This window comes from Lichenostomus cassidix, unplaced genomic scaffold (genome assembly GCF_008360975.1).
Source record: "Lichenostomus cassidix isolate B80296 unplaced genomic scaffold, HeHo_3.0 unassigened_scaffold_chr26, whole genome shotgun sequence".
NCBI lineage: Eukaryota > Metazoa > Chordata > Aves > Passeriformes > Meliphagidae > Lichenostomus > Lichenostomus cassidix.
In genome coordinates, this window is record NW_028147268.1 from 114,955 (window position 1) to 137,028 (window position 22,074).

Here is a 22,074-nt window from a genome sequence, read left to right on the forward strand (position 1 = left end):
AATGAGAGAATTTGCGGGATGAGAGAATCTGTGGGACAAATGAGAGAATTTGCGGGATGAGAGAATCTGTGGGACAAATGAGGGGATTTGCGGGATGAGAGAATGTGCGGGATGAGAGAGTTTGCAGGACAAATGAGAGAATTTGTGGGACAAATGAGAGAATATGCAGGATAAATAAGAGAATCTGCGGGATAAATGAGAATCTGTGGGACATGAGAGAATCTGCGGGATGAGAGAATCTGGAGGATAAATTAGAGAATCTGTGGGATGAGAGAATTTGCGGGATGAGAGAATCAGGGGGACAAATGAGAGAATTTGTGGGATGAGAGAATCTGCGGGATAAATTAGAGAATTTGTGGAATGAGCCAATCTGCGGGATAAATGAGAATCTGTGGGACAAATGAGAGAATCTGTGGGACAAATGAGGGAATTCTCGGAATGAGAGAATCTGCGGGATGAATGAGAATCTGTGGGACAAATGAGCAGATGAAGCAGCTCCCCCCAGCCCCCGATCGCTCATCTCCCCTTCCCCTGCCCAGCACCACCCCGGATATTTCTGCTCAACCCCTGAGCCCCCCAGGACCCCCCGAGATGTCCCCAGAGGTGGCACCGCTGGGGAGCTGCTCCTCGGCGAGGTGACGAGAAGGATGTCCCCGCAGTCCCCCCGGCGGTCCGCGTACCGAGGGGAGGGGACAGCAGCGGCGGGGTCTGCTGGTCACACGGCTGTCTCCTGCCCCCCGCCGGCCTCGTCCTTCTTCCTCTTCATCTTGCAGAAGCCATGGAGGCCACAGAAACAGGCGAAGGTGAACTGAGGCATCACCCGGAGCGGGAGAGGCTCGGGAGCGACCCCGGGAGACCTGGAGGGGGACAGGGAGAGGAGTCAGGGTGGCAGCGAGGGATGCAAGGCAGGAGGGAGGGTGGAGAGCAGAAATCCCAAAATCCCGAATATTGGACATCACCCTGGACCGGGAAACATCCTTTTCCTTTTTTCCTTTTTTTCCTTTTTTTCCTTTTTTTCCTTTTTTTCCTTTTTTTCCTTCCTTCCTTCCTTCCTTCCTTCCTTCCTTCCTTCCTTCCTTCCTTCCTTCCTTCCTTCCTTCCTTCCTTCCTTCCTTCCTTCCTTCCTTCCTTCCTTCCTTCCTTCCTTCCTTCCTTCCTTCCTCCCTTCCTCCCTTCCTTCCTCCCTCCCTCCCTCCCTCCCTCCCTCTTTCCCCTCTTTTCCCTCTTTCCCCTCTTTTCCCTCTTTTCCCTCTTTTCCCTCTTTTCCCTCTTTTCCCTCTCCCTGGGCTCTCCCCGGCTCAGGGGCGCTTTGGGCACAGAGAGGTCCAGCTGAGCCCAAATTCCCTCTCTCTGTGTCCATTTCCCAGCAGATAAAATCACAAAGCCCAGCCCACGCCGCGGCCCAACCACTGCAAAATGTAATTATGCAAACGCAAGGCTGGGGGGTTTGAAATAAATAACAAATCCCCGCAGAGATGCTGTCTGAAGGGAAAACCTTCATTTGCTCGCTGCTTGAATTTTTAGCTTTTCGTAAAATCACAGAAAAGTGATTTTTTTTTTTTTGTTTGGGTTAGAAGTGACCTCAAAGCCCACCCAGTGCCACCCCTGGCACAGGGAGGGACATTTCCACTGTCCCACGGTGCTCCTAGCCTGTCCAACCTGGCCTTGGACACTTCCAGGGCTGGGAGCTTCCCTGGATAACCCTCTGTGCAGCCTGCAGATGGTTTTACTGCAGAAGAGGCAGTGCTGGTGCTCAGGGGGATCTGGATTTGGGATCAGCTCCCACCAGGGAACATCCCGGTGTGTGACCTGGGCAGGAGGACCAAGGAGAGCCGGCAGGGTTTGGGTGGCACTGTCACCTCCCCGAGCTCCCCATCCCACTACCCCGGCTGAGTTCGGGGCAACCCTAATTCCCAGCAGGGCCAGCTGGGCGGAAATGACCAGTGGGGACAGCAGGTGTGGCTTCTCTCTGTCCCCCCAGCAGCGGTGACAACACCGAGGGGCCACAAAGGTGGCGATGCCGGGGGGGGAAATCCCCCATCCCCGCCTTCCCTTTCCCCCTTCCCGAGGCCTCCAGCTGCAGCACAAAGCCCCAAACATCCCCTATAAGCCCCTCCTGGCCCCGGCCATCTGGGTACCTGGCTGGGGGCTCCCCGACTCGCTCGGGCCACCTCCGGAGCTCACAAAAAACCCCTCTAATGAGCGCTGAATGGGGCGAGCGGCTTTGTGCGGCCGCTTTTTGTGCTCGCCAGCCCCGCGGTGGGAATTGGGAGCGAGCGGCTGGTGCCGAGGGGCCCGAGGGGGTCGGGGGGGACTGGGGGGGATGCTCACCTCCACCCCCGCAGCCTCCCGGGGGCGCGGGGCTCCAGCTGGAGCCGGGAAAGGGATGGGGAGGTGGCGAGAGGGGAGTTTGTGGGGTCAGGTTTGGGCACTGCCTGAGCCGGTGGTGCCTTGGGATTTTGGCTTTTGTATTTTCGTGTGTCTGTGATTTGGGGTTTTGGCTTCTGCGGTTTTCTTGTATCTGTAGTTTGGGGTTTTTGGCTTCTGTGTTTTCGTGTATCATGTATGCTTTTCATGTAAAATTACATTTTCACGTAATTTAGGATCTTGGCTTCTGTATTTTCATGTATCTGTAATTTGGGGGTTTGGTTTCTGTGGTTTTCTTGTATCTGTAATTTGGAATTTTTGGCTTCTGTGGTTTTCATGTATCATGTATGCTTTTCATGTAAATCACATTTTCATGTAATTTAGGATGTAATTTTCATGTAATTTAGGATCTTGGCTTCTGTGTTTCTCGTGTATCTGTAATTTTGGGGTTTTGGTTTCTGTGTTTTTCTTGTATCTGTAATTTGGAATTTTTGGCTTCTGTGTTTCTCGTGTATCTGTAATTTGGGATTTTGGTTTCTGTGTTTCTCGTGTATCTAATTCGGTGTGCAGCTCCGGGCTCCGTGCTCCCGTTTTCCGGGTTTTTGGGCAAAACAATTCCTCTAAATCTCACAACCCGGGGTCACCTTGCTGCCTCGGGGCCCAAGATGTATGAACAGCAGTGAATTGCGGGGAGCAAATTTGGGATAATTGGCATCATCCCCTGACACTGTACTTGGAGGATTAAATCTCGATGTCTAAGTGGACAGAACTTACAAAGTACGAAAAACTCGTGACAATTTTGGGTGTAACCTCTCCAGCAGGCTCTGTCCGCCCTAAATTCACCTTGAAGGCCTTCAATAAATTAATCTGTTTTTTATTCTCCTCACTCTGCCCGACCTCAGTTTTAGGTAAACCCCTCAAGGCATCCCCAGGTTTAACCCTTCCCTCGCTGCGGGGGTGATGAACAGAGCCTACAACAACCAGCAGAACTCCCAGGGTGGTCCCAGCGGTGCCCTGCGCCACCCCACGTCCCTCCGCGCCCCCCTGGGCCACACAAAGCCACCCCGAGAGCCTGGGGGGTCTGGCCGGGACCCCATTCGGGCCCTATTGAGCCATTCGGAGCTCCTTGTCGCACTCGGGCTTTTCAGGCTGACCCTCTGCCTCCCATTCAGCCGGGGGACAATGATGAATGAGCCCCGCAGAATGGAGGCAGCCCAGCTGAGCCTGGCGCTCCTGTTCCTCTTGAAAAGGTGGGGGAGAAAAAAAAAATAGGATCCTGGAGGAGCAAGGAATAATTAAAAAAAAATAAATGAAGCGGCTCGGGCGGCGCTGACAGAATCCCTGGCTGATTTGCTCGCCAGCCCCGCGCTGCCCTTTCCATTCAAGGCAGCAGATCGCGGGGGATAAAACTCGGGCCGAGGCGGAGAAAAACGCGCGGAGCATTAAAAATGTAAAGCCGGAGAATTCTCTTCGGCCGAGCGCGTAACCCCGGGCCGTGTTTGTCACTGTCACGGTGATGAATTGCGAGCTGTCTGCAGTCAGCACGCTCGCTTTAATAACGGCACTTTCCCCCCAGCCCGGAAAAATGTCTTTCTGGAGCAGCTGGGCCGAGTCTGTTCCTTAACCCAGCTATTCCCATTTTTCTGGGGAAGCTCCTGCGGGCAGGAGGAGATTTGGGGAGCAGGGGATGGCAGCAGGGACAACCCCAGGTGACACCAGTGGCCACCAGTGGCCACCAACCCCAGGGCTGGGATGCTCAGCCACCAGGATCCTCCATTCCAGCTGATTTTTCTCCCTCTGCCTCAGCTTTTCTATTTCTGGGAGACACCCCTGGATGAAGTTTTTAACCGGAAAAAAAAACAACAGCGAGTTCTGCGGCTGAACCCTCGGATTTCAGAGCTGCCTTCTGCTTTTTCCACGGGAAAGGAGATCATTTGCAATGGAAATCATCGGCCCTGAGTTATTTGCAGGGAGCCGAATGGAATGAAATTATTCGCCACGGAATGGAGAGGAAAAAGTTCCCAGAAATTCCCTTTCGTTTGCTGCATTCGCAGCCAGATCCACATCCGCGGCCAGGATTTTTAGGAGGGATTGAAGATTTTGGGGTCACCAAGCTGGTTTTCCAAAATCCACCCTCGGAAGTGTCCCTAGAGGACATTTGGGGTCTCTCCGGGATTCCCTCCGGGATTCAGGACTTTCTGGCTGATGGGGATGCTCCATGCATGGAGCTTCGCCTGGGATTTTTCTTCCTTTGGTTTTTAAGCATCCCAAATTCAACTCCTGCATCCCAGACCTCGCTGCTCTCCCTTTCCCACACTCCTCCTCCTCCTCCCAGCCCCAAAATCCACCCAATTTAACAATTTTCCACCCAAGCTTTCAAACTCATTATTTCCAAGACTCACTCTTTTTTTTTTTTTTTTATTTTCCCTCCCAAAAATCTCGGACATTTCGCTGCTCACAACCAATCCTAAGCCAAACCCCACTTCAAAGCCTCTTCCCTAATGAGCAGCAGAGCATTAAAAAAAAAAAAAACCCCAAAAACCCCAACAACAGAGGAGACAGAGGAGGGGATAAAAACCGACCTGAAAAGCAGCACCATCCCTTTAAGGGGAGATAATGAAGGGGAGAAGATGTTGCCTGGCATGTTTGCAGAGAATCCCTAATTAAAACATCGCTTCTGTAAAGTCTGCTGATCCCATTGATTCTTTTCCCCCCACACAGTTAATTTGCTGCTCGGAAGGCAGAGTCGCCAGGGTCCTCATTATAAAAATTTCACTGGCTGCGGCTAATGGTTGTAATTAATAGGTGCAATAAATTTCATATGGGCAGCCGGGGTGTTCATTAGCTCGGGGCTGACTCAGCACCGGTGGCCTCACCAGTTCCTAAATAACCATTCCCAGGCAGCCGCCAGGAGGAGGAGGAGGAGGAGGAGGAGGAGGAAGGTGTTCGATGGCACAACTGGTGTAGCATTAATTCCTACCCAGGATAAATAATTCCGGGATTTGTGTCTTTTTTGTCTCTTTTTTTGGGGTGAATTGTCTGTGCAAACCTTCCCCCAGCTTTTCCCAAAAGCCTGGATTTCCTGTGGGATCAGCGCTCGAGGAGCTGAACCCTCTGAGGCAAAATATCCCAGGAGAACTTCTCCCATCCAGGCACGGATCAAACCCGGGACAAAATATCCCAGGAGAACATCTCCCATCCAGGCACGGATCAAACCCGGGACAAAATATCCCAGCAGAACTTCTCCCATCCAGGCACGGATCAAACCCGGGACAAAATATCCCAGGAGAACATCTCCATCCAGGCACGGATCAAACCCGGGACAAAATATCCCAGCAGAACTTCTCCCATCCAGGCACGGATCAAACCCGGGACAAAATATCCCAGGATAATTTCTCCCATCCAGGCACGGATCAAACCCAGGGCTGGCTGGCTCTGCCAGTTGGGAATTTGGGATTTATTATGGGTTTTAATAGTCCTTTTTCGAACACCCCAAGCCAGGGCTGAGCTCCAAACCCCCTCCAAACTCATCATTCCCCCATGGAAGATCCCATGGGAGCAAAAATCCCTCCAGTGCCCTCGGTGTCCCACAGCTTTGATTAAAACCCGCAGCTGTTGGGTTCATTATCATCCGGCTGTAATTAAAACATTCCTAATTGGCACAACGCTTCCCCCAGCTCATCCTCTGGCAGCGGCAGCAGGAAGGTGCTGCTGCCCCATCGCGATCCCTGGCAGAATTTGGGAGCTGCTGCCCTGCGCCTTCGCATTGCTGACCCCAAATTTGGGCTGCTGGGGCAGCGCGGGGGCTTCGGGTCGGGGCGTGAGGCTGGAATTCCCACTCCTGGTGGGATAAACCCATTCCTCACGCGGCTTTGGGATCCGGGAGTTTTGGGATCCGGGAGCTTTGGGATCCGGGAGTTTTGGGACCGGGGAGTTTTGGGATCGGGGAGTTTTGGAATCCTGGAGCTCTGGGATCAGGGAGCTCTGGGATTCGGGAGCTTTGGGATCCAGGAGTTTTGGGATCCAGGAGCTTTGGGATCCAGGAGCTCTGGGATCCAGGAGCTTTGGGATCCAGGAGCTTTGGGATCCGAGACCTCCACATCTGGTTTTGGGATCCGGGAGCTTTGGGATCCGGGAGCTCTGGGAACCAGGAGCTTTGGGATCAGGGAGCTCCACATCTGGTTTTGGGATCCAGGAGCTTTGGGATTCAGGAGCTTTGGGATCCAGTAGCTCTGGGATCCGGGAGCTCTGGGAGCCGGGAGTTTTGGAATCCTGGAGCTCCACACCCAGCTCAAGAAAGAACCCGGACTGGGATCCTTCCATCCCTCCATCCATCCCTCCACCCATCCATCCCTCACACTCATTATCAGTAATTAGCGCCTTGTCCTGCTCTGCCAATCACTCCCGGAGCCCAGCAAGGACCAGCGAGTGCCGCAGGGCTCCGGCTGCTCCAGAACTTGTCTTTCCCGGGTATTTTTGGATTTTTTTGGGGTGTTTTTGGAGACAGAACCACCCAGGAGCTTCTCCTCCTCCAGCTCAGTTCCAGCCCTCCTTTCCAAACCATCCGAATTCTCAGAGACGCTTTCAAAATTCCCACCCGATCCCTCATTTCCTCTCCCGCCGTGGATGTTCGAACCCCCAGGGATGGATGATTGAATTCCCAAAGCTGTTCCCTGCCCTGGCCGCGGGCAGAGCTGCGCTAATTAAAAGGTGACCGAGGCTGGTTGGCAGACAGGCTGGAGCTCACCTGGCGCTGGCAGCTCCTCCTCGGAGCCACGGAGCTTTGCCAAGGGGCTCTGCCAGGCTCGCTGCTCGGCAGGGCTTTCAGGGATCGCTCTGGGGCTCCTGACTGAAAATCCCACCTCAGAACTCTCGAATTCTCTCTGCTGAAGCCCTGCGGTCACCAGCGGTGGCCAAAAACACCGAGAGGTTTGGCACAAAGTGACCACCAGTCCGGTTCCTCCCCTCCCAGCTGCTCCCTGCGTTCCTTCCCAGCCTCACTCCTGCCTTGCTAGAGGAACAATTCAATAAAATCAAAAGCAGTGAAAGCCATTCCCAGGGCTGGGAGATCCCTGGAGTGCAGACAGGTTGGCAATATTCCTGCCCGGAGCTGGTTTGCCCTCAACAGCCACCAAAATGTCACCAGGGTTTGGTGTTTGCTGCTGGAAGTGCCCAAATTTGAGCTCGGAGCACCCTGGGATGGTGGCAAATGTCCCCAACCCTGGCAGGAGGTGGCACTGAGGTCACCTCTAAGGTCCCTTCCCACCCAACCATCCCTTGCGGTGACAGCACAACCCAGCCGGAGAGGATTTCGCTTCCCCAGCACCACTTTTTGGGTCTCAACAGAGCGAAAGGGCAAAAATGGGTGAGGATTTTCATTTTCTCCGCTCTGCCCAGCCTGGCACCGTCGTTCCAGGCTGGCATTCCCGGTTTGGAGCAGCCCCGGGCGGGGGCGGAGGGACCAAACCAAGCGTGTCCCCTGCCCGCCGTGACTGGCTCGGGGCAGGCATTGTCACGGGTGAATTTTCTGAATGAGCAAATCCTCATTAAAAAAAAAAAAATTAATTAAAACAGCCCGGCGAGATTGGCTGAATTCCTTCCATTTTGACGGATGGTGTTTAGTTTTGGATGATTTCTGTGCCAGCTCGCCCGCTTTCATTGTTGGAACTCCTGGGATTTCATGATTTTCTTCCTTCCACACCTCCTTGAGTCATGGGATTACAGCTGAACCTCAGCTTTTTTTTTTTTTCCCCTTTTATTTTTGGGGTTTTTTTTTGTCGAGGACTATTATTTTTAAAGATGCATTCCAGGCTGGTGAAATCAACTTGAAAGCCCGACACCCGAATGAGTCAAAGCTCAGGAAGTGAGAAAAGGAGGAAAAAAAAACCCTAAAGAAGGGAGAAGTTGCTCGTTTCCTGCTCAGCGAGTGGGGGGAGTGGATCAGCCCGAGGTTTTTTTGGGTGGTCGTGGTCGTGGTGGGATGGGATGGGATGGGATGGGATGGGATGGGATGGGGTCGGATGGGGTCTGTGGGATGGGGTCTGTGGGTTTGGATCTGCAGGAATAGGGCCTGTGGTGATGGGATGTGCAGGAATGGGATGGGATCTGCAGGAACGGGGTCTGTGGCAGTGGAATCTCCAGGAATGGGGTCTGTGGGATGGGATTTGTGGGGTGGGGTTTGTATAAATGGGGTCTGTGGATTGGGATCTGCAAGAACAGGGTCTGTGGGATCAGATGTTCAGCAATGGGGTCTGTGGGATGGAATCTGCAAGAATAGGGTCTGTGGGATGGGATGTGCAGGAATGGGGTCTGTGGGATAGGATGTGCAGGAACAGGATGGGATCTCCAGGAATGGGGTCTGTGGGAGAGGGTGTGCAGGAATGGGATCAGCAGGAATGGGGCCTGTGGGATGAGATGTGCAGGAATGGGGTCTGTAGTGATGGGATGTGCAGGAATGGGATGGGATGTGCAGGAATGGGGTCTGTGGCAGTGGAATCTTCAGGAATGGGGTCTATAGGAGTGGGATCTGCAGGAACAGGGTCTGTGGGATCGGATGTTCAGCAATGGGGTCTGTGGGATGGGATGTGCAGGGATGGGATGGGATCTGCAGGAATGGGGTCTGTGGCAGTGGAATCTGCAGGAATGAGATGGGATGTGCAGGAGTGGGGTCTGTGGGATGGGATCTGTGGTGATGGGGTTTGTATAAATGGGGTCTGTGGGATGGGGTTTGTATAAATGGGGTCTGTGGGGTGGGATTTGCAGAAATGGGGTCTGTGGTACGGGATGTGCAGGGATGGGATGGGATCTGCAGGAGTGGGGTCTGTGGCAGTGAAATCTCCAGGAATGGGGTCTGTGGGTTGGGGTCTGCAGGAACGGGGTCCATGGGATCCCATGTGCAATCCAGTGGGCTCTGCACTCCCACCCTCCTCTCCCACCCCACAAATCCAGCAGACTTCACCTTTGCACATTTAAAAAAACCTCAATTTGCCAAGTCCTGCTCTACAATTAACCTTCCCGTGCTCCTGGCCATCACCTCCCCTCCTCATCCTCATCCTCATCCTCATCCTCATCCTCATCCTCATCCTCATCCTCGCCCTCATCCTCATCCTCATCCTCATCCTCGCCCTCACCACACCAGCCAGGCCAGCCCCCCTGAGCCCTGCGGGGACAAACCTGCCTGGTCCAGCCTGAGTGTCCCCAACTCTGTGGTTGGAGACCAGATCTGCCCAACCTTTCCCGAAACACCCTCAGGAACACCCCTGGGAATGTCCTCAACCCTTTTCCTGTCCCTTTTGTTCCCCGGGGCGCAGGTGGGGACGCTTCGAACGGCGTGAGAAAAGCCCGGTGCCAAAGAAAACCCTCTCCCTGAGCCAGGACCCCCTGAATGGGGTCACCCCCACCACCCCCAGCCCCTTTTTGTCTCCCCACCCCCTAGCCGAGGCCCTGCGAGGCTTCAGCGCCCCTTTTTCACTGGTTGTTTGGCCCCAGAGGGGCTGGGAGGGGCTCGGGGGGTCGGTGCGGGCGGCGGAGGTGCCTGGAAGGTGGAGTCCCTCCTCTGTGTAGCCCATGGCTTTTCGCCCTACATGAGTTAGGGAAAGCACTCACATAGGAATAAAAAGCCATAAGCCACAGCAGAGGGCTCAGCCAGGAAAAGCCAGCAGCCTCGGGGGAAGGGGAAAGGGGAAAGGGGAAGGAGGATGGGGGGAGAAGTGAGTCTTGGGGTTAAGCTGTCCTCCCTCCCTGCGAGCAGCCCCAAAAATGGGGGAATTCGCAGCCCAAAAATGGGGAAATTCTCACCGCAAAAATGGGGGAATTCTCACCGCAAAAATGGGGGAATTCTCACCCCAAAATGGGTGGATTCTAACCCCAAAAATGGAGGAATTCCAACCCCAAAAATGGGGGAATTCCATCCCCAAAAATGGGTGAATTCCCACCCCAAAAATGGGTGAATTCCCAACCCCAAAAATGGGTGAATTCTCACCTTAAATGGGTGGATTCCCAGCCCAAGAATGGGTGGATTCTCACCCCAAAAAAGGGTGAATTCCCACCCCAAATCCCCCTCAGCACCCCAGTGGCTCCTCCGGGGTTATGCAGGGGTCAGGAAGGAGCGATCCCGACCTGGAATGCTCCCCTCAGCAGGGAGCTGACCCCGGCAGGAGGAGGAGGACCCTGTGCCCTGCCTGGGGTTTCAGGGACGGATGAACGGCGGCGGGATGGATTGCAGCGAGCCCGGGGAGCAGCCGAGCAATGGCTGATTTCCCCTCCGCCGGTGTCCTGGCCGCGGCTCCACCTCATCCCTGTCAGCCCCTGGCATCCTTTCATCCCCTCTGAATCCAAACCAACCCCACCGACCCGGAATGCTGAGCCAGGTGGTCGCTCGGGCCGCAAACGGAGCGGGAAAAATCCCCACCGGCACATCCAGCGTCCCTCTGCCAGGAGGAGCTGAGGGAACCCGCCGGATAAATCGCTTTTTTTCGGGAGAAACACTCACCTCGGGGTGCAGCCGCGCCCTGAGTTTGGAAAATCTGACCCTTAGGGGATTCTCCCGAGGGGGGCTGAGCGGCAGGAGAGGGAGCTGAAGGCTCGCTGCCCCCGCAGCTCACCTGGCCGAGGTGCATCCAACAGAGCCTCCTTTGTGGGCTCAGACAAAGGGCTAAAGAGAGGTCTGGCTGCCAACCCTCCTCCCGCTCGCTTCCCCCGCCGCCGCGTCCCCCCCGGGCCTTTTCGGGGGAGTTTCCGTCCCTCGGGACCCGCAGGGGAGGCGCTGGGGACAAGGTGAGGCATTTCCGAGGGGCAGCAGCTCCGCCGAGAGCTGGGCACGGCGCTGATCCTGCGGGAAAAGCCTCTCCGGACCTGGGGAAGCTCCTCGGGTGACACCAGAGCTGCTCGGGTTGTCCCCCGGAAAGCTCCTGCCTCTCTCTGCTCCCTCCCCCTGCCAGGGCACCGCTGGCTCATCAGCAGCGCCGTTAATTGCCGGGAGTTGATGAGGTCAGGGTGGGAGATTCCCTGCCCGGAATCCTTGGGAAATCCAGGTTCTGAAAGCACCGCGGTGGGAGGCAGGGAGGGTTTCGCTGTGGTTTGCGGTAGCCAAGAGCACGGCTTTGACCTGCAAACTAAACTCCTGGAGCTCTGAGCTGGCGGTTTCCCAAAATTCCCTCTTTTATCTCCCGGGAACGGTGAGGGGGAAAGAGCCACCGTGTGTCCCTCCTGTGAGGGATGTCCCAGCAGCCCGGGATCATCCCGAAGTTCCATCCTTGGGAGCAGGTGCTGCACTGGGAACATTTTTTGGGATCAGCCCCAATCCCATCGCGGAGAGGGGAAAATCTCCCAAGTTGTCCCCAATGGCTGTTTTGGGATGTGGCCCTGTGGCATCCAAGGCCTTCCCGAGGAGGTGACACCTGGCGGGGAGCAGCCTGCTGTCCCCAGCGTGGCAGCACGAGGACAGTTGTCCCTCCCAGCGCCACCATCCCCTCTCCACTCGGCGGGGACCTCAAGAGTGCCCAGAGCCACCGGCCGAGCGCGCTGAGCTCACCTTTGGCAGCGCGGCAATGTCTCCGCGGGAAGGGCCCTGTGCCAGCGGGGACAGCGCCGGGATGGCAGCGGGGACAGGGCTGGGATGGCAGTGCCGGGATGGCAGAGGGGACAGGGCTGGGATGGCAGCGGGGACAGGGCTGGGATGGCAGTGGGAACAGGGCTGGGATGGGAGAGGGGACAGGCCTGAGATGGCAGCAGGGACAGGGCCAGGATGGCAGCAGGGACAGAGCCGGGATGGCAGCGGGGACAGGGCTGGGATGGCAGAGGGGACAGGGCTGGGATGGCAGCGGGGACAGGGCTGGGATGGCAGCGGGGACAGGGCTAGGACGGCGGAGGGGACAGGGCTGGGATGGCAGTGCCATGATGGCAGCGGGGACAGGGCTGGGATGGCAGCGGTGACAGGGCCGGGATGGCAGTGCCGGGATGGCAGCGAGGACAGAGCCGGGATGGCAGCGGTGGCATCGCCCTCCTCATCCCCTCCTCCTCCTCTCCCCGCAGGCATGCCCGGGCCCGGGGGGGTGCCCAGCTCTGTCCCCAGAGGTCACCCCGCCGCCTTGAACCCTCCGAGGAGGTCCTTTCGAACCCCCCAACCTTCCTCCTGCTGCCCCAGCACCCCGAGCTGAAGGGGCACATATCTGGGATGGTTGTGCTGCGCGGGGCTGGGAGCGCAGGGAGGGAGGAGGGAGGGAGGGAAGCCAGGAGGGAGGGAGGGAGGGAGCGGGGTCAGGTATTTCTCCATCCCCGGCCGGTAACAAAGGCGCTATTGAACTGCAGCCGCTCTGGTCTGTGAAGCAGAAACCTCTTGTATCTCCTCCAGCGCCTTTGATCTCCTCCCCCGGTGGGATGGATATTACTCATGTCCTGCTGCTCGGGCACTGCTGCCAGCGCGCCGCGGGGGGGACAAAGCCCCGCTCGCCACCCCGGCGCTGGGAAACGTCCCACCGCCACCAGGCACCTCAGTCCTGCCCTCCCCGGTGGCCTCTCCGCCTTTCCAAAGATCCTCCATCCTCCCCGATCCCAAACTTCCCGGGTGCTCAGCCGAGCGGAGGGGCGGGAGGAGCCGCGCTCTGCGCCTCGCATTCCTCTCCTGTAATTAAAGCCGGTGCGCTGGGCGGAGGGGGAATTTCCCAAAGGGTTTTACTGGCGTCTGGACAAGGGTCAGACAATGAGAACATTTGACAGGGTGCCCAAATCCGCTGTAGCTTGGATACGCTCAAAGCCTCCCCCGTGCTCTTCGTCCCAGGCGCTGCTTTGGGGGAGGTTCGGGCAGGTTCAGAGGTGGGGACGGCGCGGGGGGGAACTCAAAAAAAAAAAACCCACAGCCCTCCAAACCCAGCCAGGCTACCCCAAAAAACACCCACAGCCCTCCAAACCCAGCCAGGCTGCCCCAAAAATGCCAAAGTTGGAACAGCACAAGCCCTGAATCCCGCCGGGATAATCCCTGGGGATCCTGGGCAGAGGCGACAAACGCACCTTGGGGACTCTCAGCACTCGGATCGATGCTTTTCAAAGTGCTCTGCTGCCTTCAGCAGCTCCATTCCCCATTCCCTGGGGATCCAGGGGCGCTGGGGGCTTATCCTGCTTTTGCCAGCCCCGGGGGAAATTTGGGATTCTCTGCCAGCCTGCCCGGAAACCATCCCAACTTCCCCAAAAGCGCTTTGGGAATCTCACTCCCTCCCGCCTCTGAAATTCAATTTGTACAAATCCCTGCTGCTGGCAGCACCCAGACAGGTTCCTGTGGGAATCCCCCCTGGAGCAGGGAGGTCCCCGGGGTGTCCCCACGGCAGCGCCCGAAACGAGGCCACCCAAAATTTAGAGCACGGGAGGAATCCTCCGCGGAGCCCAGCGCTGTTCCCGAGGCTCATCCCCGCTTTTCCCAGCTCCCCGAGTCCCCAGGATGGGCGCAGAGCCCATCCGGGGTGGACACAAATAAAAACCACCCCCGAGAGCAGGGCTGGACCAGGGCGGATGGACAGATGGACGGACAGATGGACGGACACTCCGCAGCAGAGCCCGGAACACCTTGTTTCCCACCGAGATCCACACCAGTTGCATCCCGAGGAGGAGCGATCAGCCTTTTTTCTTTTTGTGGGATCAACTGCAGATCCCCCTCCCCAGCCATAAAGCACTCCCTGCCCCATCCAGCCCCAAATCCTGCTGATTTTTAAGCACAAACCCTCCGAATTTGGGGAGCCAGGCTTTGGGCAACGATCCATTCCCGAGCTCTCTTGACAAGTGGCTCCAGCACAGCGCCAGATTAGATCTCCTAATCACATTTCCGAGGCGCCCGGGATCGTGAATTGGGGATTTAGAGAATATTTGTCATTGTAACAATGTCATTTCCCAGCCTTTGCCTCGTTCTCCTAGCCGTTCTGCTTGGACTTTCTTTGGTTTTATGGGAACATTTCCCATGGGAAAAAAAAAAGAGGCTCCCGAGCGTTTGTCGTGCAGCTGGAGGTGCACAGGTTTTTTGTCACTTATTCGGGGTGATTCCGGGGTTATTTATGGATTTTAATCAGCTTTCTCACCACCACCTGATCTTCCACCGGGGAGCTGCTTGAACAGAACCCAAATCTTTGCAGAATTCCCGATAAATCTTTAAGGAATAAAGCAGGGGGGGGACCAGGGAAGCTGAGCAAACCCCCAAATCGTGCAAAGATGGGGAGAGCAGAGCTCACCTCCTTCCCCGCGGAGCTGAGGGTGAAACCACAACACCTTCAGGGAGACATTCCAGGGAAATGTGTTCCACGAATCCCTGTTTTCAGCCGCAACAGCATCGCACGTCTCCACTGTTTGTGGAGTTTGTCCCGCTCGGCTTCAGGCACAGAAGCAGCCTGGAGGAGCTGCAGCCTTTCCTTGCCACTTTTCCATCTGGAGCAGCCACTTCCAGCCCTCCTTCCCTCTTCCCCAAATTATTTATTTCAGGCGACTGAAAATGCACTGAAGGGTTTTCCTTTGCACCGAACAAAATATCCTCCAACCCTAAATGAGTTTGTTTCTCAGCTCGCCGGAAAAAAAAAATTCAGGATAAATTCATTTCTGTTTGAGCCCTCGGGGCTCTGCAGAGCAACAAACCCATCCTGAGGATCCCAAAATCGTGACTCGTGTGTCCCGGGTCACATCCCAAATCCCAAATCCCAAATCCCAAATCCCACTGTTCAGCCCTTTGCAGATCCTTTCAGATTTATTTCCAGGTGGAAGGAGGGGAGAGGCAGAGAGGGAAGGGACAGAATAATGACCCAGAGCTGCTCCTGCTCACTCGCCATCAATTTTTTTCCACGGAGCCCATTAGGGAGTGCAGGTAAGGCCCTTGCTAACAAGATCCTCGCGGGCCTTTCAGCACATCCCTGGTCACTGATAGTTCAGCTCCCGCAGCCCCAGCTGTAATTAAGTCTGGGCTGCGAGGCAGGAGACGCCGCAGGAGCCCGAGGGGAATTTGTCTCGATTTGCCAGGGCAGCCGCGGGGCTGGTGAGGGATGGGCTGGGGCAGGAGGGGTCGGGGTCGATGGTGTGGATCTGGATCGGGTTCAGTGGTCTGGATCAGGCAGGGAGTGGGGGATGGATGGTTTGGCTCCATCAGGGGTGGGAGAGCAGGATCAATCGTCTGGATCAGGGAGGGATGGGGAAATGATGGTTTGGCTCCATTAGGGATGGGGGATTGGTGGTCTGGATCAGGCAGGGATGGGGGATGGATGGTTTGGCTCCATCAGGGGTGGAGGAGCAGGATCAACGGTCTGGATCAGGGAGAGATGGGGGAATCAATGGTCTGGATCAGGTAGGGATTGGGGAATTGATGGTTTGGCTCCATCAGGGATAGGGGATCGATGGTCTGGATCAGGCAGGGATGGGAAATCAATGATCTGGATCAGGTAGGGATGAGGGATCGATGGTCTGGCTCCAACAGGGATTGGAGGATCAATAGTCTGGATCAGGCAGGGATGGGAGGTCGATGATTGGGATCAAGTAGGGATTGGGGACCAATGGTTTGGCTCCATCAGTGATGGAGGATCAATGATCTGGATCAGGCAGGGATGGGAGATTGATGGTTTGGCTCCATCAGGGGTGGGGGATCAACAGTCTGGCTCTAACAGGGATTGGAGGATCAATAGTCTGGATCAGGCAGGGATGGGGGATTGATGATCTGGACCTGGATCAATCTCCATGATCTGGATCAGGCAGGGATGGTGAGATCAATGGTCTGGATCAGGTAAGGATGGGGAGTTGATGGTTTGGCTCCATCAGTGATGGGGGATCGATGATCTGGATCAGACAGGGATGGTGAGATCAATGGTCTGGATCAGTTAGGGTTTGGGGGATCGATGGTCTGGATGTGGCTCAGAGCCTCTCCAACTCCCCCTGCACACCCAAAGGAGCATTCCTGGCTGCTGGAGCAGGTGGAGGTGGCAGATGGAAGCAGGGACATCTGGGGCTGTGGTCACCCTCCCTGGGGACTCCTGCTGCTGCTCCCTGTGGCAAAACTGGGGTGACTGGGATGGAAACGGGATGGGCTGGTGGCTTTCCCACGCTGGAGCTGCACCCAGGATTGGGAAATGGAGATTTGGAGAATATTTATCATTATAACAATGTAATTTCCCAGACTTTGCCTTGCTCTCCAAGTCATTACTTGGACTTTTTTGCTTTATAGGAACATTTCCTATGGAAAAAGGAGGTTCCAGGACATTTCTTGCACTGGTGCTCTGTACAGCTGAAGGAGCAGAGGGTGGTGAACCTAATGTCACTTTTCCTGCCCTCCCGGGGTTTGGGACATCCTGTCTGGTCACTGAGGGGCCAAGTTTGGAGTGGGTTTGGGGTTTTCAGGGTTGTGCTGAGCACAGGGAAGGTCCTGGCAGCCAAGCTCGGCGCACCAGGCAGTGGGCAAGGGATGTGTGCAGGAAATGTGGGACTGGGATAAGAGGCAGGACGTGGATTAAGCCTGGAGAGGGAACAGAGCCATCCTGGCTGTCAGGCCCAGGGGGAGAGAAATGTGGGATGTTTGTGCTCCAGCTGCTGCCAGACCCATCATTCCCCGTTGTTCCCTGGTTTTCTCCATTTTCCCCCCTTTTTCCCGCTTTTTAGCAGCGATCTGTCCTGTCCTGCTGACTCGTGTCACTCGCGGCACCTCTCAGCGCCAGCAGGAATTCCCCTGGATCCAGTGTCCCTTTGTCCCTCTGGAGCTGTCCCCTTCCCCGCTCATCCCCTGGGGGTCACTGTCCCCTCCCCAGGGACAGCCACACCCTCAGAGTGCCCCATGGGGACACCCAGAGGTGCGGTGTGAGGTGTCCCAAACCTGTCCCTGAACCTGGAGCCATCCCACCGCGGTGCTCCTGCAGGGCTGCCAGCGCTCCCTGGGGACACCAAACACCGGGAGGTGACACGGTTTGAACCCTCTGGGCACTCCCAGCCCGCTCAGCAGAGCGGTGCCCAGGCCTTCTGTCCCCCTCCCCTCTCCTCAGTGTCCCTGGAGCTCCTGGCAGGGAAAAATCCTCATTTTCCCGAGCGCTCTGGCAGTCCAGACACGTGAGAGGGCCAAGCAGTGTCACACAGAGTCCCCACACCGCCCCCAACCCCTGCAGGATCCCCAGGGATCCCCCAAACCCCTCCGGCCTCCTGGACCCGCTGGGTTTCGGTACCACCACACACCTGAACGCAGAGCGGGGCTCAGGTGACCCCAAAACCGCGGCAATTCCTCTCTCCAAGTCCTTAATCTGCTTTTCCCCCCGGCTGACATCACCGCTCAGGTTGGTACATGCACCGCTTCCCTTATCTTTCTTTGGGATTACCTCATCGGAGAGGACCCGGAGAGCCTCCCTCTCCCTCTCTCCCTCTCTCCCTCTCTCCCTCTCCCTCCTCTCCATCTCTCCTCTCCCAGCTCGGGCTCGGAGCCGCAAGTTTGCAGCCGGAGGAAGGAAAGGCTGGGATGCCATTCCAGCCCTGCCGGCCACGCCGCCACTTCCTCCCGCATCCTTCCCCAAATCCAGGGAGATCCAGGGAGATCCAGCCCGGAGAAATCTGCTCTCTGCCCTTCGGGGGATCCAAACCCACCCTCTGCACCAGGGTTTGTTCCCGCTGGAAGCAATGCCGAGTGTTTGCACACACACCGATCGCCGTCCTGCCACCCCCCCGCCTCACCTGGGGGAGATAAAAAAAACTTAAAACCCGAATTCGGATGTCGGAAGGCGCATTCCGACCCTGAAATCCAAGAGTTAACGAGCTCACGTGTAATTAGCTGATAACTACGTTAGCATGTGTTGCGTGTAATTCTCTGTCAGCGTAAATGATGGGAATGTAAAATGAATATCCCTCACAAATATTCGCACAGGGATGAATTTTGGCCACTCCGCGATGATTCTCCCCCAAAAACAAAGCCGATTTAATTTTTCCCCGAGCTCGCCAGCCACATCCACACGAACACAACCACAGCAAGCCACAGCCACCCTTCCTCTCCACCGCCGCCGGCGGAACCAAACCGATCTATTCCCACATTTCCCGCACCGACCGAGGGCTCGGGTGGCTTTGGGATGCTCCCGGCTGGCATCCCGGGGATGCCGCGCAGGTAAGGCAGCCGGGAGCTGGGGGATGCGGGTGCCCGCGGCTGCTCAGCGGCGATCCCCCCGCGGGCTGAGCGCTCCCCAGCTTCCCTCCCGCGCACAACTCCTGCAGGCAACGCTCCAGACACAAAGAAAGCGACAGAAATAAATAAAAAAAAACCAAACCGCCGTCTTACTTTTTTTTTTTTTTTCCTCCTTCTCCTCCTGCTTTCCTTTCCCCCTCCTCTCTCTCTCTCTCTTCCCGCAGCTTCACCCGCGGGACTCCAGCGATTCTTTTTTTTTTTTTCTTTTTTGGGGTGGGGAGGAGAAGATCCTGCCAAGCAACTTCAGGAGGAGCCGGACGGAGGCAGAGCTGGGGGGGAGAGCAGCTCGGCCGGCGGAGCGGCGAAGGAACAAAAGCCCGAGCGGCGCTGAATAGGTGTCTCCCTAATTGCGGAGGGGATGGCGAGGCTGTGTGTGGCTGCGGGGCGGGAGGGGGCGGGTGAAGGGGCGATGGGGAGAGGCTTCCCTCCCTCCCAGCCGGCTGGGGCAGGGCCGCCCGCAGCCCCGAGCCGAGCTGCTGCATAAATTAGCTCCCTGCTCTCCAGCTCTCGCATCCCCGCCGCTTTTCCCATTCCCCGCACGGCGGATGCGACACTCGGGGCACTGCCCTGCTGCCCCTCTTCCCATCTTTCCCATCTCTTCCCGGCTTTTCCCGGCTTTTCCCGGTTTTTCCCGGCTCTCCCAGCTCTCCCTCCGCTTTCCCCCTTCCCGCATTGTCTCCGGCCCCGTCTCGCAGCCGAGCAGACACAAAAGAGCCTCTGACCTGGGAGGAGAAATCTCCTTTTCCAGGGAAATAAAAAAAAAAAAAGCAAAAAAGCCCACCCGAGGTCTCCGGTGAGCGCTTTGAGCAGGCAGGGAAATTAAAAATAGCTCGGCTAGCTCGGCATCGGGGGCAGCGTTCCTCTCCCAATTAGTGTAATTAGCGGGGTGAGGATGGAAGAGGCTTTTCCCTGCGTCTCTCGCTGTCTGCCGGCGCTGCCCGTGCTTTTCCACAGGATTTTGGGGGGGAAGTGGTGGTTTCCCCACGCAGGGCAGGAGCTGTCCCCGGCTGCAGCTCTCGAGCTGCCCTTCAGCTGCCTTCAGCAGCTCCGCTTAAGGTTCAGACAGGATTAAATCCCAAACACACATCCCGACTCCTCCGGGGCTTGGCAAAGCGAAGACAAGTCGGATTTGGGACTTTTTTTTTCCCTCTCCACGGCTCGTTGCTATCCCTCCACCTCAGCTCTCCTAAATCCCGGGCTGTCAGGGGAACAACGGGGGATTCAGAGGGGATTTAGGATTCAGATCCTCCTGCCCAGCCGACAGGAGCGCGGCATTACCTCACCCCTGCCGGGCCAGGGGGTGCGGGGCTGCTCTGCCCCGGCGACACGGGAGGTCCCTTGAGGGGGACAAGGACCCTCCGGGCTCTCTGCGCCCTGAATAACCCCAAAATCCCGAATTTTCGCTGTTAATTTTGCCCGCGGAGCTGGATGGGATGAGGATGGAGCAGCGTTCATCCTGAGCATCCTAAATAAGGATGGGACAGCAGATGAACCCCCTCGATATGCTGGCAGCTAATTAACCGATGGGCCTAATGAGCTGCTGGGGTTGTCCAACGAGCCAGGAGCGCTGGGATGGGGAGATCATGGTGGATTTGGGTTTGGGATTGCCGGAGCAGGAGGTGCAGGCAGGCCGGCAGCGGTCAGGGAGGGCTGAGCTGTCTCCCAGCATCTGCTCCGCTCTGACATTGTGCTCACTTGGGCATTTTTTTTCTTTCTCCTAATTGTCTTGATGTCCCTCATTTGCATAATCCCCACCATGCAGCGCGGCGGGACTTTCTCGCTCCGAGCTAATAAATAGACGACGAAAATAAACGTGTCATGTAAGATTTGCTTCCATCCCCTCGCCTTTGTGAGGGAGCTTTCCGCGAGGAGTGACGCTGGCGGGGGTGATGTCGCTGGAGATGTCAGCCCGGCGACTTCCCCTCGCCGCTGGGGCTCGACTTGGCCAGATGTTTGCAGCTGCACTCGGCAGGGAGCAGCAGGAGAAGGTGGCTGGGGAACGCTGGGATGCGCTCCTGGCAACCTGGGGATTGCTGCTTTTCCCCTAAACCAAATCGAATTAAATCCAATCTCCCCCACCCCAAAAATGTCCCCCAGACCACCAAGAGGTTCATCGTTGTGGGTTTTGCGCCCTGTGATGGGCAGGCAGGTGCCTGAGGTGTTTTGTTTTTAGTGTTTAATTCAAAATTATGGGGCGCTGTGGGTTTCCTCTCCTCCCCAGAGCTGTGCCCAGCTCTGCTCTCCCGGTGCTGTTGAATTACTGATGAAATTCCTTCCCTGAGCAGGGAAAAAAGAGTAATTGCTTCGCCATGAATATCCAAGTGGGCTCAGGAGGCCGACTGTTTGCTGCAGGAGGATTTCCTCCTTGGTTCCAACAGGATTTATTCATCCCCTCCCAGAACTTGGCTGGCTGGAACTCGGGATATTGATGGGAACAGCAGAGATCCCAATCCAGAACAGCCTCAGCAGGCTCCAAGCACTCAAAAATGGCTTTAAAATGAGTTTTCTTGGTGTTTTCCCAGGTTGGAGCTCAGCTGGAGGATCCCTGGAATCCCGAGGATCCCTGGAATGCCAGGCCTGGGATGAGGTTTGGATCTGATGGAGCAATGAAACTCCTCAGATTCCCGAAGATGTGCCAGGGGTGGTTCCTTTGGAATTCCTCTGCATTTCGCACCTCAGCCATTCCAGCAGTTGGGGTTTTTTCTCTCCTCCTTCCCCCAGCCCTGTGATCCTGGAGGATTCTCAGCTTTACATAAGAAAGCTTCGGCATTTCCCACTCTTTTTGTTCCACAGCCGAGAAAACCTGGAAAACACCAATCCCGAAGGGTAAAAGCTACAAGAGAAACAAAAACCTGCGAATAGGCGAAGTTCCTTTTTTCCCTTGTAAACCCTGACCCGTTCTAACTCATTTTTGTGGCTTTCCACCCCGGAAAAGAAATTCCATCCGCACCAAGTCCCCTCTCAGCTCATCCCAGCAGGGAAATCTTCATTCTGACAGTCTGGATCAAGTTCTGAGAGCCAATTCCACGTGCTGGGATGAGGGAATGGAGCGCTGGGAGCTGGGAAGGGAAAGAGGATGAGGATGGGAAGAAAGAAAAACCAGAGAAAACTTCCTTTCGGGAAGGAGATGAGGCGCAGGAGAGAGGGATGGACGGCTGTGGATTCTCCCTCCAGGATGCAGCGAATAATTTGCCTTTTCCCCACAGCACCAGGGCGAGAGGATGGGATCATCCGTCTTCATTAGATCCCCGGAATAGGCTCTGCCAGGTTCCGCTGGAAAAACAATCAATATTCCCTTGGCCTGGCTGGCCGCAGCTCCCGCCGGGCCGGGAGGGGCTGCACGGCCACGACAGTTTGGGGACAGTTTGGGGGACACGGGGACAGCCAATTATTGCTGTCCACACCCGCTTGGTTTTTTACAGGATTTCCCAATTTGTCTGATTCAGCTCCCCGAGGGTTTTCCTTTCCCTCTGCCATAAAATCCGCAGGCAACAGAACGAATCTCCTGCAAACAAAACCTCCCAGAAATGCATCTATTTCGG

At 56.3% G+C, this 22,074-nt stretch overlaps 1 protein-coding gene and 1 long non-coding RNA gene across 2 annotated transcripts; one reads left to right on the forward strand and one right to left on the reverse strand.

Moving 5' to 3' along the window:
* Nucleotides 1-588: 588 nt before the first annotated feature.
* Nucleotides 589-20,573, reverse strand: BLACAT1 (BLACAT1 overlapping LEMD1 locus). Its single transcript, XM_085044254.1, has 2 exons — nt 18,615-20,573; nt 589-835 (listed from the first exon to the last, which is right to left on the reverse strand). Exon 2 carries the CDS (start codon nt 815-817, stop codon nt 716-718), a length of 102 nt encoding a protein of 33 aa, XP_084900380.1. The 5' UTR covers nt 818-835; nt 18,615-20,573; the 3' UTR covers nt 589-715.
* LOC146423846 (uncharacterized) lies at nt 14,602-17,963 on the forward strand. Its single transcript, XR_014847247.1, has 3 exons — nt 14,602-15,202; nt 17,475-17,639; nt 17,771-17,963. It is a non-coding gene; the product is annotated as an uncharacterized LOC146423846 (long non-coding RNA).
* Nucleotides 20,574-22,074: the final 1,501 nt, after the last annotated feature.

What these genes read in the sequence shown, in the direction of transcription:
- BLACAT1 (XM_085044254.1), bottom strand. Translation starts at nt 817, where the DNA reads ATGCCTCAGTTCACCTTCGCCTGTTTCTGTGGCCTCCATGGCTTCTGC.